The 16,834-nt window shown below is 36.1% G+C and overlaps 1 protein-coding gene across 4 annotated transcripts in view; it reads left to right on the top strand.

Annotated features, from left to right (window-relative positions):
* The window catches only part of MTM1 (myotubularin 1), a 127,327-nt gene that overhangs the window by 15,637 nt on the left and 94,856 nt on the right, over positions 1 to 16,834 (top strand). For 3 of the 4 annotated variants that reach the window (XM_012753340.2, XM_012753342.2, XM_012753339.2), the window contains exons 2-4: positions 11,049 to 11,121; positions 14,053 to 14,125; positions 15,819 to 15,913. In XM_012753340.2, coding sequence (XP_012608794.1) covers positions 11,059 to 11,121; positions 14,053 to 14,125; positions 15,819 to 15,913 — 231 coding nt within the window. In that variant the 5' untranslated portion in view covers positions 11,049 to 11,058. Of the gene's footprint in view, positions 1 to 11,048; positions 11,122 to 14,052; positions 14,126 to 15,818; positions 15,914 to 16,834 lie in introns of those variants that run through there. The other variant, XM_075999348.1, reaches the window with a different exon arrangement.

A 16,834-nucleotide genomic window follows, 5' to 3' on the forward strand; every position in this document is an offset into this window, starting at 1 on the left:
GCCAACAGTGCCAAGTTCCAGAATTGTGTCAGTTCGGTCCTTTTATCTTCTGTAGCAGGGATGGGTAGTCATTTGCATTTATGGTTGGAATAAGAGACAGTTGCCCCAAGTAGAAAGATAACTATTGTTTGTACTCTCTGGATCACTGCAAGTCTTCTTTCTGAATCTCCTCGAGTCCTAATTAAGCCAGTCTTTAGGGATTCCCTTTGCACACTCCTTTTCTGTTGTAGCAAACTGCCTGTTAGGCAAGCTACTACTCCTGTTGCTGATCTCTGCTAACCTTCACGGTAAACCTGCTCTTATAAATTAGGACTAATAAAGATGTATCAAGCCTAGCATTTTCAACAATTAAAAAAGACCCTAGGTAGCATTCCAAAAACCCCATATAGAGGAGGGTCAGGAAGCTCTAAATCAAAGTTATTCATTCCATTTTTGGAATTCTTCTTTGCAATTGACTTCAGAGACCATGGCACCTTGAAAAAAATCCCCAATAGTATCAGTCATTGAGTGAGGATTCAGCATTTGGCTCTAGGTCAGAATCATTTTGAGGCATATCTGTTAAATATACTGAGTGGGCACTGGTGCTTTGGGGAGCATTGTTTTTGGTTTAAAAATTAAGATATGGTTAAAATTCATGAGATAATGTCTTATGTAGCTTTAAGCTCTAAAGGCAGTTTCAAAAGAATTCAAAGAATACTTTGAACAGTGATAGTGTTACTGCAATGTATGCACACCATCAAAGGGAAGTACTTAGAAGAATAACTCATTTAATTAGGCTTTTTAACAAGTGCCTCATATCATAGTGGCACCTCATGGAGTATTCTGTTTTTGTCCACTGGTAATGAAGCTTTCCCTTCTTTTTAATATAGTTTTAATAAAGACTTTCATGATAGAACTTAATATGGCAGTGGGCAAACAAGGATTGCACTATTTCAGTGACTCACAGATATGGATTTAGGGGGAAAGTCCTTATTTCTTTACTCATCTTTAAAATGAAGGCTAGGGGCCTTTTTTGTGACCATCAGATTTTATCACATAGATGGAATTCCAAAAAGACTTTTTTAAATCCAACTATGCAAGCAGGAATCATAATGTCTTCATTTTTATCTGGACATCTATTAGAGAATTAGAATGACAGTTATGTTAGTGGATAAGAGAGCCAGACTGCCTGGGTTTCAGTTCCACCTTCAACAGTTATTAGCGGACAAGTTGTTTAACCTTCTCATTCCCTGGTGTTTGTCAGTTGTCATATGACAATAGTAATACTAGTTGCCTTTTAAGGATGTTGGTGGGGATTAAATGACTTAATGGAACAATACCTGGCAGATAATAGACAATCAGTAAATGAAAGCTGTGATCATTAACCATAAGGAGATATTCTGTTTTGCTTCAGTCATATTGTATCACCTCTATTATTGCCTTTATTACTATTTAACTTTTCTTATACCTATTCATTATCTTTAAGTTGTCTTATATTTGTTCATCATCTCCCCAATTCAGTGGTCAGCTCCTTGAAGACCTGTCACTTTTTTTTGTTTTTTTTTTTGGAATCTCCAATTGTGGTCCAGAGTGGTTGCCCACTATATATGTGTTGATTGATTTTTGAACTCTTTGGAAACTGGATTAAATAATTATATATGCTGTGTAAGATGTGTCTCAGAATGATTAGCTTGGTGTCATTTCATTATTCTAAGAAGCCATATTAATATTTCCGTACTAATTTAATAGGTATTTCACCATGTGCTTATAGGTGGATTGACAAACAAAATTGTTCTGAATGTAACCAAATGTTGACATAACCATTTTATAGATTATTTAATTTCTGTAGCTAAACTGTGTGTTACAAGTTGATTTGTATCCCCCAAAAAGAGATATTGAAGTCCTAACACCCCCCCCCGCACCTCAGAGTATGATCTTATTTGCAAATAGTGTCATTGCAGATATAGTTAGTTAGTATGAGGTCATATAGTACAGGAGTGTGGTAGGTCCTTAATTCAACATGACTGATGTCCTTGTAAGAGAGAATACCATGTGAAAACACAGAGACACACAGGTAGAATGCCATGTGACAACAGAGACAGAGGTTGGAGTGCTGCAGCTGCAAGCCAAGAAAGCCACGGGTTGCAGCTACCACCAGAAATTAGGGAGAAGCAAGGGTTCATGACCTAGCTGAAACCTTGATTTTGGACTCTGGCCTCCAGAACTGTGAGATAATTCATTTGTTTTGTATTAAGCCACCTAGTTAGTGATACTTTGTTACAGCAGCCACCAGAAACTCATACACTGCCCATCGGCTTGAATTAGAGTTGCCAAGCCTGGGATTCCATTTCATTTCAAATGGTAGATTTGCCTACGGTTTTATTTATTATCCACTTTTTCCATACACGTTGATTGAAATATATCTATCTATATATTTGCTGCTAGATCAGACAAAGTGTAAGGAAATCTGGTGCAAAAATACTATTGCAGTTCCTACACATATGTGCTGGGAATGGGAGGCATTTACAAGGATGCTTACTAACAGCACTATTTGTAATAGCAAGACCTGGGAACAGCTCCAGTGACCACTGAGAGGAGAATGGGAAAACCAAGTATGGAGCAGCAGATTACTATGAAGCAGTAAATGTATCAGGGTTTGACTCTCACAACAATACTGTGTGAGAATAGCAAGGGACAGAAAAATATGTAATGATTCCATTTATATAAAAGTTCAGAAGTATGGAAAATCAACATATTTAGAGCTCTATATATGCAGAAAATTATAAAGATATGCAAAGGCATTATAAACACACAAATGAGCCCTAGAGAGGTAGGTTGGAGTACCGTTAATGGCTGAAGACTTCTTTAACATCATGGAAGCTTATGAGAGTGATGCTGTATTTGTTTCATCACCAAACATTGAGTGCCCAAACCATGCTTGGTGCTGGTGCCAGAGTAGAAAACATGCTCTTGCCCTTAGGAAGCTCTAGAAATTGAAGAGAGATGAGACACAAAATGTCAATGGATAAGTACAGTACAGGGTGAGGAGTGAAATACAGTGGTCCCTTGGTGTCTGTAGGGGATTGGTTCCAGGTCCCCCAGAGGATACCAAAATCTGCAGATGCTCAAGTTCCATATATTAAATGGCATAATATTTGCATATGATCTACACACATAAAATTTGTGTTTGAATTTTTTTATTATTTATATTTGTGTTTTAAAACTTTTTTGTAATGTATACTTGTATTTTTTGTTGTATTGATATTTTTGTTTTCTAAATATTTTCAATCCAAGGTTTGTTGAATGCTCGATTGTGAAATTCATGGGTTAAGAGGGCCAACTGTATTAGAAGTATGTACAGAGAAGTGAAGTGTGACCATGTGTGTGCATGCATGTGCCTGAGGGGGTTGGGAAAAACCTGTGTCTTGAAGCTAGTAAATAAGGACCTGGTGCCAACACAACTTCTGCTCCTACCTTCAAGTGAAAGTCCCTGGAGGAATTGTTTGTTTTAAGTGGCAGGTTATCATCTCTAGCCTTTTCTGGTTTTCTGGAAACTGCACATCTACTCTGGAATTCCTTTCTCTTCCCTCTCTCTACACCACTAATTCCAGTTGGAAAAATCTAATTCCAGTTGGAAAAGTCTTTGTCAGTAATGCCCAGTCCCTGGGCTTTTCTTTGGGGTCTCTTAGCCCAGAGCTGAGATGCTCCTTACTTGGAAAGTAAGGAGATGTTTTGAACTGGCACTTTCATTACGATAATAGTTATAACTATTTACATGTTTTTATTCTTCAACAATTCCTGTTGTAACTTTTAAGAAGGTACCTTTTACTTATAAATTTAAAGGCTACTTTTGTGAATAGTTCTCTCAAGGGAAAAGAGTTCAACAAAATAGGTATTTTCATTGAGCAGATCAGCTGGGTTCATGAGTTTTGGAATGAGTTTTGGCAGGTTGATGGGAACTTGATCTTGTTCCTATTTTAAAACTGTTTACTAGCAGGTATTTGTTTAACCACTTCGGGACCTCGCTCACTGGCTGTGAAACCTTGCCCACAGCCAGCACTCGTAGTCCGCACAATAGCTTGTGCTGTGCATTGACGACAAATCTGTTTTGCTCTTGTGTGATGAGGAAAGCTTTAAAGCACTGAAAACTCATTTTACTTTACAGGCAGCTTTACTTGTAATGTAAATCAGAATAGGTAACATATACATATATGTTTTCATTACGTTATTTTTAAATGTTTATAATTTTATTTTGATAAATGAAAAATTAGAAAAGTCATTTCACGGCTGTCGGCTAAAGTCGACGCTCAGCTGTGTGCCTTCATATCATGTCTGTCGGCTAAAATTGCTGTGCGCGTTCATCTGTGGCTATCGACTATAGTCGACGCTGGTACTAAAGTGGTTAAAAATGTATTGGTGAATTTAATAATCTGTTTAAATGTATGCAGTGTTGCTAGACAGCCTTTACATTAAAAAATTTATCCTGATGATAGTTGATTTTTCTAATAGTTCATTTTCCATACCAATTTCAATTTATGAAGGGTTTCTAAAGTTAGCCTGTTTCATGGCCACAACTCAGGCTGCTAAGGCCAGTCAGCTGTCTTGAAGATAAGCCATTTGTCATGAGAGGACAAAGAAATAGGATGAATGGATCTGCTCAGATCCATCACTAACCACTGGAAAAAAATGATTCCAAAAATGCATTCTCCACTGTGTCTGAATTACATTATTTTTTAGCCAAAGGTCTTTATAACATTTAAAGAAGTAGAAGTAGGTATATCATGATGTTTAAAATGAATTATATCAAAATAATACAAAGAGTGAGTTTCTAAATGAAATACTATTTAACATCTAATTATCAAAGAGGAATCATCCAATCAAATACCCTTTAGCCCTAAGATTTGAAGTGTCCAAGACAAATTTAGAAGCTCCAATATATATGTGTTACATGCATCTACAAGGATAGTAAGCCACTTACTTGGGGTGGGGAACTGTTTTGGAATAAATACAGTTAGATTTCTAGCCTTTTTCTAGATACCTGGCCAGAATAGAAGGTAATGATATGAGATCTCTATGTTAGGTATTCCATGGAAATTTTCCCTGGGCTAGGCATCAAGTGTTTTATTTTTTAATGTAAGTGGACATATTTTGAAGGTAAACTGCTGTAAGGTTGGTTAGAGTCTTGGCAAGATTAGACTGGTTATCTTAAGAAATCTGTGTGAAGAATGGTTAGGCAGTCATAGATACCATATGTTTTATGGATGACCAGCTTAGCATGTTAGTGCCAGTTTAAGGAATGATTTGAGTTCATTAAAAGTATCCATGGCAGGAAGAGAAGTGGTATTTGAGCACCTTTGTTATGCCATTTTGGTGTGCTATCCCTTTACTTCTCATCAGAACCCCATGAGAATAGGTATCATGCCCATTTTACAGACAGGGAACTGCAGTAATTAAGTGACAGAATTGGGATTTGAAGCCCAAATTGGTCTGAATACAGAATCCCTTCCTTTTTCTCAACTATATCACACTGTTTTGCAGCAGGGTATAGCAGCATTTTTGACAAGCTCTGAACGGTGGGGTTAATAGCTTATTTTTTAGTTTAAAGGATATAAATATTATTTGTTTTGGCTGAAGAAAGTTCATTTGGAAATACTTTATATTACTAGTTTAAAGCAGGGCATAACAGCCTGTTTTTGTAAATAAAATTTTATTAGAATATAGCACACTCATTCATTTCTGTATTGCTATTTCAGTGCTACAGTGTGGAGCTAAGTAGTTACAACAGAGACAGACATCTGGGTATCTGGGCTTTACAGGAAAATTTTGCCAACCCCTTGTTCAAAGTTAAATGTATAAAAACGAAATAAACTCCTACTTTTGCAGATTATAATTTATTTTCGTGTGGGTGTAGCACCCCTCCCCTTAAGTAAGCAATTGTAGACATTAAATTGATAGTGTACATGGTCTCAAAATGGCTGGGGTGCAAACATTTTTGGCTAGAGAGTGATTAGGTTGAGGATGTCTCAAGGTATGTTGTTACTTTCTTGTCTCCTAGGTGGCTTGTGGTCAGAGCAATTTTAATGCAAAAAGTCGTAAGTTTAATAAATCCTGCATTTGCTGGCACTCCAGGTACAGAACAGAACTCTGAAAGTGTTTCTCTCCTTGGGGGTTACACTCCCCCTAGAAGCTAAACTAGAAATGGGGTGGGTGTTTTTGTTTTGGTATAATAAATTGAAAAATGTATTATTTTATTGATAAATCACTGTCCTATTATTTATCCTTTATTTTGGAGTTAAGGCAGTGTATTGAATTTCTAAAATTGTGTTTAGGTTGATAATATCTATGATTTTCATTTCATGCTAGCAAAGGAGGCTTTACAGAAATTTGTTTTATAACAAAGGGAGTATTGGGTCTGATAATATTGAGCACCACTGCCCTAGGTGTTTGGCTTTTTTTTTTTTCCTTTCCAAAACAGACTTCCAAGTAAGGAGAGCTACCTTAGAAAGACCTGGAATTTTGAACTGAGGCTGGTTTATTCATAACTTCTTATTCACTGGCAGCTTTATAGAGATTAAAATTACTCTTTGAATTTATCAATAATTTGAAATATAAAAAAATCCAAATAAATAAGTTTGTATGAAAAGAAAAAAAAGGAAGTCAATTTTTAAGACTCAGTATGTTTCCACAGCCATCAGGGGAGCCTCCAGAGAAAAACCATGTTTGAACTTAAATGCAAAGTAGTAAATCACATTAAGGAAGATCAAAATAGAAAGCCTGCTTACCTTTTGTCACTGTTTTGGATACAAAATTCAGAAAAACCACTCAGCAAGGGCCATTGATCTCAAGTTTGGTGAACCTGGGAAATCGAGCTCCTCTTGGTGTCTGGATTTCATTTGCAAAGGCCCTGTGAGGTGAAGGTCAAAATTATTTTCTAATTCTGCTTTTAGAGTTTTAAAATAAAGATAAAAAAATGGCCAGCATTTGTTTTAATGTTTCCAGTTATGTCTGCTTCAGTTGTTTTGTGTAATCTTCTTTTGCATATTCAACTTAAAGGGGAAAACAGTTTCTTAGTCTGGAAAAAGGGCGGAGTAGAGGAGGTTTGGTACTCTGTATTCAAGGGTTCCGCTTCCACAGAACCAACCAATCGTGCTCCCATACTGAGGGACAACTCTATCTTAATTTCAAATGTCTGCTTCATGGGAGGATATAAGGGAGGATAGGAATGCTTAAGGGAGGGATGGGAAGTCTATAAGGGAGGATAGGAATGCTTAAATTATTTTTGGTGCAAATTGTTTCAAAAGGGTATAAGTTAACACTGTAGTTTTGCCCAGAACCATCATGTCTGCAGCATCCTAATTAGCCAAAGGCTTGTTGTACTATTTTAAAAATAAGTTTGCATAAATTCCTGGCTTAAGTGAAATGTTGGGCAACCAACCACTAAGTTCCTTGGCCAAGTTTTCATTGCCCAGTTCATTCATTCATGTAACAAATACCTATTAAGTACCTATTGGGTGTCAAACACTGTTACAAGGTGCTGTAAATAAATAAAACAGATAAGAATTCTTGAGGCTTAGAGGCCCCAAAGAGTGGTTGGCTGGGTGAGTTGAGTTCTCTTAATTATGTTTCTTAGTCTAAAACTCTTTTGCTGAGATTAGAACATCATATCCGACCTGGCTTCTTTCAAGAGACCACTTAGAAACACTTTTCTTCTGTAGGTGGGAAAGGACATTATAGTGTTAGGAGACCTAGGCTAGAGTTGTTCCTTCCACTAACTCCTCCAGGGCTGTGTCACACACCCTCTAGGTTCTCCTCTGTAACAGGAGAGGATTAAGCTTAAATCATCATAACTTTTTCTTTTTTTTAGGATCAAAAATGAGAGACCATTAGAATCCTGTAATTAGCATATATAGGGAATTAAGTTTCAATTTTTGCTTTAAAGCCAAAGTAGCCAAAAATCAGTGTTTTTTTAATAAAAAGGATTAAAACTTGATTATTAGGGGTTTGGGACAAAATACTCTGTAACCAAAAGGGTAGCTGATTTTTGTAAACTTCACTATGTCCTCTAATTATTACCAAGCTGCATAGTCCAACATAGTCATTTTATAGATGAAGATATGGATGAACTTTCCTTTCTTGGTAAGGGAGAGACAGCCAAGGGCCTATGCTCATCTGTCTAGTACATTTTCCAAAGTGTCACGCTGCTTCCCATTGTCATTAGAGCCATTATTGTCATGTACTTTGGGAAAAACAAAAACAAAAACGCTTTAGCACTGCCACCACCAGCCACGTACTATCCCTGTGGTAGTAGCAGTAGAAGAAAGTAGTAAACTTTCTTCCTAGTATTTCTAAGGTCAGCACTCATTTGTATAGTTGGTTATGGTGTGGGCATTCAATAATTATGCATTTGTACTAAAAAATAAAAGCTAATTGTTAACATACATGGGGTGGTTCTAAGCCCTTCACATGTATTAACTCATTCATTTTGCCCAATAATAACGAAGTAAAATAGGGATAATAGCAGCCAAAGTCCAGAGAAGTTAAATAACCTGTCCAAGGTCAAATAGTGAGTGGCAGAGTTAAAATCTGAATGTAGTCTGAATGCGACATCTGTGCTTTCCAGCATCATGCTGTTCCAGCTACTGTAAACTTCAGGGATCAATTGAAACCATCCAACAAAGAGAGGCTCACTGATATGTAACTGACACGTTACCTAGACCCTTGGATTTTTCAGATCTGTACTTGATCCAGCTTTTAATGTTAGTAGTGTCCACTGTAATTCTAAAAATGAGAGCTTTAAAGATAAAGACTGCATATATTATATGATTCTGTTTATATGAAATGTCTAGATTGGGCAAATCTATGGAGATAGCAAACTCATGGTTGCTGGGGGATTGAGGGGTGGTGAGTGACTACTGATGGTTATAGGTTTCTCTTTGGGTTAATAAAAATGTTCTAAAATTGTGCTGATAGTTACACAACTTTGGATATACTAAATCTTTAAATTGTGTACTTGAAAAGGATGAACTGTATGGTATGAATTATTAAGACAGTTAAAGGGAAAATGAGGGCTTTTATATTCATTTTAAGTTGAAATTTTTTATGAAGATTGAAGACATCAGGAAGTCTCATCATTCTTTTACAGTTTATGAATAAACAGGAATAGGGAGGTGAAATTGACTCTCTAACTCAGCATTTTAAGCTTCTTATATAGACTTGACAGTAATTTAACATTTGTTTTAAAATATTGACTTATTAGTAAAACTTTTCAAATATTAAAGCAAGTCTCCAACCTATGGTGAGTTATATAATTGTTTGGTTATAATTACAATGTAATAATAGAAATAAAGTGCACAATAAATGTAATGCACTTGATTTGTCCTGCAACTGTCCACTGCCCCCCAGGTCTGTGGAAAAATTGTGTTCCATGAAAATAGTCCCTGGTGCTGAAAGGTTGGAGGCTGCTGTTAAAGTATCTGTTTACTAAAAAGAAGTTTTTATATCTGTTATTGAAGAAAGTCTGCCACTAGTATATAATCTTGTTTAGTCAATAGAAAAATTTCAGGGCAAATACATCCAACCTGCTTTCGACTTGTTTATCTCATACATTCTGCTGTCTCTGAGAATAATAAGTTATTTTGCTTGGACATGAACTTAAGGTTAGAGGGGTTTTTCAAAGCATACAATACTATTTTTCCTGAGTTTAATTCATTTTGGAGTTATTCATTAATCTTTTTTAAAAGTTAATTTTATGTTGTGCTATTTCTTAGTAGTTTCAGGTTTTTTGAGTATCCCTTTCTATAAAGAAGTATTTTTTCCCTATTTGTTAATTTTCAAGCTTCAGTGGTAGTTGACTAGTTCCAGTGTTCTGGGATTTGGTGAACCAATACATAAGTTTTGTCCCATCATGATTTTTCACAATTTTGTATATTTTCTGTGTAATTATTCACTCATCAGATAGTTGTGAGTGGCATTGTGCCAGGATACAGCCATAAATCAAATAGACACAAGCCTTGCCCTTGTAGAGCTGAACTCTTGTCAGGGAATCACTGACGATCCTAATGTTATAAGATGGCCCTCACCTGGCCATCTCTCTGCCTCTTCTTCCTGGTGATGCCATTGTCTACATCTTTGTCACCTCTTTGGGGTGTTTAAGGACAGATAGTCACTGGCACTGCAAAGTTATCAGGTCACTAGGTTTTATTCCAAGTTGTGTTAATATTCACCATGAAGATTTTGTTAGTGTGTGGTTGCTCTTTTAATGCAGCCTGGCAAAAAGATACTATAAATACCTGCAGTCACCTTGTTGAATTGCATGTGGTTTACCTCCCACTGACTTCATATGTATCTGTGTCACAAACTTTGATAAATAAAATAACCAAAGCATTACTTAGTTTCCTGTTGTTGCTGAAATCTTCACAAGTCTAAGTAGATCCTTGTGTTAAAATGGTATTTGTGTATGTTCTGAATATGATGCTTCCATTCATGCCTGAATTGTGGTGAATATGCATTATTTAAATGGAGTATATACTTTCTCTAGAAAATACTGACTAAATCAAATTTTACTAATTTGATTTCAGTCAAATCTATGCCACTTTAAACTGCCTTAATTTGAAGAAAACAGAATTCTTAAAGGGAAAAATAGTATGAGTTAAATTGTTCGCCCTTTTTTCATTCTGCAGGGATGCCTCTAAATTATCTTTAAAATTTTAAAGTGTGGAAATTTGAGGTCTGCAGCAGAATTAATAAACATTAAGTTTTTTTAGATGACAATTTAAGTGCTGTGAATAAAATTTCTGGAATATGTGTGGCATCTTCCGCCAAGTCCCCCTTGTGTATTTAGGTCCTCTTTTCTGTTCTTCCCTAGTTCCCTGCTCCTGAAGCTCTTTCCCATAGTGCCTGCACACTGGTTAGTCCTTTGTATGTCTCATGCCCACCCGGGCCTAGTATGCAAATAGGTCCTGGAAAGTAGTGCCGTTTGCTCTGAGCTGCAATATGTAAATCTCAGGTGTCACATAAGTTTGAAATTGCATACAGATTCAGCTGATATTGAATGTTGTCTCTCTTGGTAGAGTTTCCAGGATGGCTTCTGCATCACCTTCTAAATATAATTCACACTCCTTGGAGAATGAGTCTATTAAGAGGGTAAGTTAAGTTTTCAGATTTATCTTTTTCTCTGCATTGCTCTTTCCATATTTGACTATTAGGTCATATTGGGTTTATTGAATTATGAATTTCGTTATTTATTCACATAGTATAAATACATTAATACTTGTGGTTTTATTATCTCACCTTTTTCCAGAAAAGATTTTAGATAGGATACCTTATATGTGTCAAGTGAGTTTTGCGTTTATAAATCCTTTCAGGTAACTTCACTTTTGAGAACCTCTGTCTTGTGAATTACTGCCAGATGTTACGTTTAAAGTACTAGTCAATCTTCTGTCCCGAAAGCTTTCTGAAGGAGATTATGGCCTGCCAAGGCCCGCTGAGCAGGCTGGTACATCTTCCTAAATATTGGCATTATCTTCTAATTATGATGATAAACTAGTTGCATAACCAAAAGAAATATAACTTTAACAGAAAATGGTTCAAGGCATCCAGGGGAAAATTGTATAATTAGAGGGATATTTTAGAATATATATTAAAAGGAAGGGGTGAATTAAAAATAAGCTGTATTCATGGCCCTTTAAGATTATTCACCAGAGATGTTAATTTATACTCCTGCCAGAGGTGTATAGGGATGCCCAAGAAATCAATCAGAAGGGAGCAAAAGGCTGTCTTTTCATTTGTATTCCTTGATTACTAACAAGGTTAATCTTTTTTTTTAAAGTGTGTCATCCATTTGTATTTCTTTTGTGATATGATTATTCGTGTCCCTTGCCTATTTGTTTTATGGGGTTTTTGAGAGACTTTTCTTATTGATTTATAAGTTTTCTTCATATATGTTACAAGCCTTTTTCCTGGTTTATTGTCAACCTTTTAATTATATTTATGGTATTTTTTGATTTTGAAATACAGAGATTTAAAGTTTTTATGTAATCTCAGCTATCAATCTTTTCCTTTATATTTTTTGCTTGGGTGTCTACAAGGACCTCCCTCATCCCCAAGATTATATACATTTTTACTGTATTTTCTTTTATTTTTTGAGGCAGAGTCTCACTCTGTTGCCCTGGCTAGAGTGCCGTGGTGTCAGCCTAGCTCACAGCATCCTCAAACTTTTGGGCTCAGGCAATCCTCCTGCCTCAGCCTCCCGAGTAGCTGGGACTACAGGCATGTGCCACCATGCTCAGCTAAGTTTTTCTATATATATTTTTAGTTGGCCAATTAATTTCTTTCTATTTTTAGTAGAGATGGGGGTCTCATTCTTGCTCAGGCTGGTTTCAAACTCCTGACCTTGAGCGATCCACTCACCTCAGCCTCCCAGAGTGCTAGGATTACAGGCATGAGCCACCACGCCCAGCCTACTGTATTTTCTTGTAATATTTTTATGGTATAAGAATCAGCTCTAAATGCAAGAATAACTTCATGAATGTAATTTTAAGTCCTTGTGTAATGCTGCTCTGATATAAAGTATATCCCATGTTAATCCCATGTTATCCTGTCTTAATCAAACATTCGCTTCCCTTATCGTGTGGTTGGATTATGTTTTCTTCTCCTGACCTAGAACTGATACTTAAAAAGCATACTGAATATTATATTTGCTTATTATACTGTTTTGTGTTAGAGGCAGTGTTAAAGAATTATGATCATTTCTTTCCAGTCTTACATTTGTGTAAGATGTGTGGTTTTGTTTCTCATTGAGGAAGGCAATCCTCACTGGGAACAATCTGTCTTGCCCTGCTAGTTAAAATGCTTAGCTTGTGAGCACTAGAAATGTTTACAGTTAGCTAGGAATTTTAATTCTGTGTCTGAATAAAAAAGATAAAACCATTAAAAAATCCAGCAAAACACCCCTCTTTGACAGCTTATATTTCACCTAAATATACAACTCACATTTTTCTTATTTTGTAATTCATAATAATCCTCTTCATTTGCATAGCTAATTTACAAAAGTGTGCTTGTGTATTCTGTTCCACTTAATACAAAACCACTCTGAGGAAAGCATTACTAACTTCACACATGAAATGATTGCAGTGTTGTTATTTTTGGCAAACAGCTAGAAAAAATGGAATGGAAAATATTGCTGAAAAAACCTTTTGCCCAAACAGATGTTAGTGATGTGCCTCGTGCATCTTAACACTAACACATGGAGCACGTCATTGGTATTAATCCACTAGGGCAGCTGAATAACTTGAAAGACAATGGGTATCTATGGCAAATTAGACTCTTGAGAATTCACCTGTGAATTTTAGTGGTTAGTACTTGGCCCACCTGGCAGAGCTGCTGAAGTGATTAAATGTGACACAAGCCTGGGAAATACCTCTAAAACTAGGAGGTCTAGAAAATAATAGAGTAACATGAAGAATTTATATAAATGGCTCCTAAGGCCCTTGCCAGCTCAAAAGTTCTCTGACAGAACACTTTCCTTTTATCTAGGATAAAGATCTTAGTAAAGGTGAGGAAGTAAAAAGTGAGGAAAGATCTTAGTAAAATAAGAAGCTCAATATGTAGTAACATTTTCTGGCATTGTAATAGGATTCTGGGTAATTATTATATTGTTGTTCAGGTAAGGTCTCATGAAATTAAAGTTTTCATTCCTGCTCTCTGCACAAGATGGCTGAATATTTAATATGAAAACATAAAGCTACCACAGTACATGTGTATCTATAAAATGCATTTAATATTTACTTTTTATCACCTTCCTGAAAGCTAACTTTAAAGTGCTTAGAAGCATTGTTAAAATTAATATTATTGAAAAGCATGCTAACATTATTTAAATGCAGACTAGAAGTTACCATATGTAATGAATGTTGATGCTAGATTGTATTTTTTAGTTTGAATTTTCTGTGCCCATTTTCTCAAATGCTAAATCTAATTTTTTTTTTAAAGTGTATTTCTAGTTGTTTATATCCTGGTTGCTTAAAAACCTGTACAAATGTAATGTCATTACTTCTGATGCTTCTGTTTTGTTTCTAGACATCTCAAGATGGAGTCACTCGGGATCTCAGTGAGGCTGTCCCTCGACTGCCAGGAGAAACACTAATAACTGGTAAGGACCCTCTGACATTAGGATTTGCATTGAAGAGAAGTCGAGCAGGATCAGGTGGCTTCATTCCTGTTTCCTCTTTAGAAGTTAGAGGTAGACAAATAAGCTAGCTTTGTTTCGAAGCATTAACACAGAACTCTCTGCATTCGTTTCTTGATCAAAGAGTTCTTTCAGGAGCTTCATGCTCACAAGGATGGTGATATTCTTGTCTCTGTACCAAAGACTGAGAATGATTTAGGGGAAAAAAATGTGGATTATCTCTTAAGTGTCTCATTGGAGCTATAAGCTCTTACAGTTGAAGGTTTAAGAACAAAATGATATTAAGGTTTCCAGTCTATTATGTATGCTTTAAAATGATAAACTGAAAAGCTTGAAGAGTTAAGTATTCTCCTTTTTAAAATATAGGAGACCTTATTGGTTTAAAATATCTTTCATTTGCCAGGAAACAGAAGTTAGTAATATTAAGATAACATTTTGATGTGTTATTTTTTTCATGATAAATTTATATTAAGAGGAAGGTATCCGCTTTGGATAGGGCCCATTCTGGCTTAAGACTATAGAAGTATCTGGCAGCTTCTGAGCCAAGTGCTAATGTTGTGGGTATTCAGAGTTTATATTAAGGTCAACACCCTCCTCTCAGATTTCAGTGTATTTGGAGATGATATCATTACTATTCTTTCAAGGTACCTTTCTATTTATTAACTGAGATCTGAGTTATTTGGCTTACATGGCTAAAACATGGTGCTAATTAGATGAAGGTCTTAGACAAGGTACCTTTGTGAATTAGCCAGGCACCACCAGAAACTCAATTCTGTGTCCACAGACTCGCACACATTCTAGTCTTGAAATGGAAACCAGTGGGATGTGTCTATCCCAATTTCTGAATAAGAGCAAAGAAGATCATTTTACTTTTGATGATCTTCATGTGAAGTTTTGGTGTTGGATATCAGTACCCAAACCTTAACCAAGATAGTATGGGAACTAGTATGAAGTAGCCTTACTGGATATTTTTTATTTAGCACTTGAGAAAGAAATTTCAAAATCATTAACAGAATGTAAAAGCCAGTAACACATTCAAGGACATCCTTGAAAGATAAGAGAAAGACATATTTCTATTATGGTTTAGTTTCTCCTTATGTTTATCCTACAAAGATGTACTTTTTGTTTTGTTTTGTTTTTTGGCCATCTGTTTTATATTTCATTGTTTGAAATGAACCTAGTTAAACTCTTCTATGGAGTATTAAAGAATAGCCTATGGGAAGATTTCTACTGCTGACATTTATTTATTAAAAACATCACGATGTTTGTGTGGTTAGAGGTTGGCAAATCCCAAAACCCAATTTAGCAGTTAGTCCATGAGACTGTCCTATGTGAATTGCCTTCCTCTAGTTGAAATAGCCCAAATAATCACCTTTACAACCACCCGAGGGTTGCCACAAGAGTACCCTCATTCACTTTTGCTCTTTACTGTTGTCACCTTGTCCGAGGTATCTGTCACTACAGTGTAGTTTCCCCACTGCCCCAACTCAACCTAGCACTGTAACGTGGAAGCGTTGGCAGTGCTTGCTGTCTACATTTTCAGTAATTTTTTGTTGTAGTTATTTGTAGCCAAATAGTTTATTTGAAAGTAGTGCCATTTGTTGTGTATCTTGGTATATATTTCCATTATTTTAGGGTACTTTTTTTATCTTAATAGACAAAGAAGTTATTTACATATGTCCTTTCAATGGCCCCATTAAGGGAAGAGTTTACATCACAAATTATCGTCTTTATTTAAGAAGTTTGGAAATGGTAAGTAGAATATAAGACCATAAAGATGACCCTAACTGTTAAAGATAATTAATGCTAAACGTTTCTTTTCTACTTTGCAAGATTGACTATGGATTAGATTAACATGGGAGATATATTTGCTTCTCAAGTCTTAATTTTTTGCTTACACAAAACTCATTTAATACTAACATTTGCATAGGTAGGGAATAGAGTAAATAGAAAATATAAGTTTTATCCCCATAATGGGGGATGGGTTAGTAATTGTAACCATTGGCTAGTGTGGAGGGATGGGTTAGTAATTGTAACCATTGGCTAGTGTGGAGAAGTTAGTTAGATGTAGAACAGTGGTTCTTTACCAGAAGCACAAATGAGAACCACTTGTGGAGCTTAACAAACAATACACTATCCATAAATATTAAAAATAAAAAATTTACATATGTCCTAGATATACATCATTAGAATGTCCAGGCCTGTGGTCCAGGTACAGTTATATTTTCTAAAACGTCATAGAGAAGTATACTGATGTAAATTTCTGGTGAAGGCCCACCACTCTAGAACTTTCCAAGTGTTTAATTACAAAGCACTAGGTAGCAAGTGTAGAACTAGGATGGCTATGGTATTGCTTACTGCCACTCTACCTTTTCAGTCCATGGCCATGAAATGTCTGCTGTGCCATTTCAAGGAACAGTCCGTTGATGAAACAATGACATAGAGAAGAGATGCCCCAAAAGGGGAAGAGAGCGCGTGTAACCACTATGGCTGTCACAGGAGTACTTATGTAAATGTGGTGGGTTGTCACTGCCCAGGTCAGTCTGAAGGGGCAGGTATATTTTGATGGGATGGACTAAGAGGGGTCTAGGTCCAGGATACAGAAAAGAGTAGCCTGTCAGCAGCATGTACACAGGAGACCTTGAAACTGCTTGGGAAATGTAGCTTTTGCTT

Source organism: Microcebus murinus, chromosome X, assembly GCF_040939455.1.
Source record: "Microcebus murinus isolate Inina chromosome X, M.murinus_Inina_mat1.0, whole genome shotgun sequence".
Taxonomy (NCBI): Eukaryota; Metazoa; Chordata; class Mammalia; order Primates; family Cheirogaleidae; genus Microcebus; species Microcebus murinus.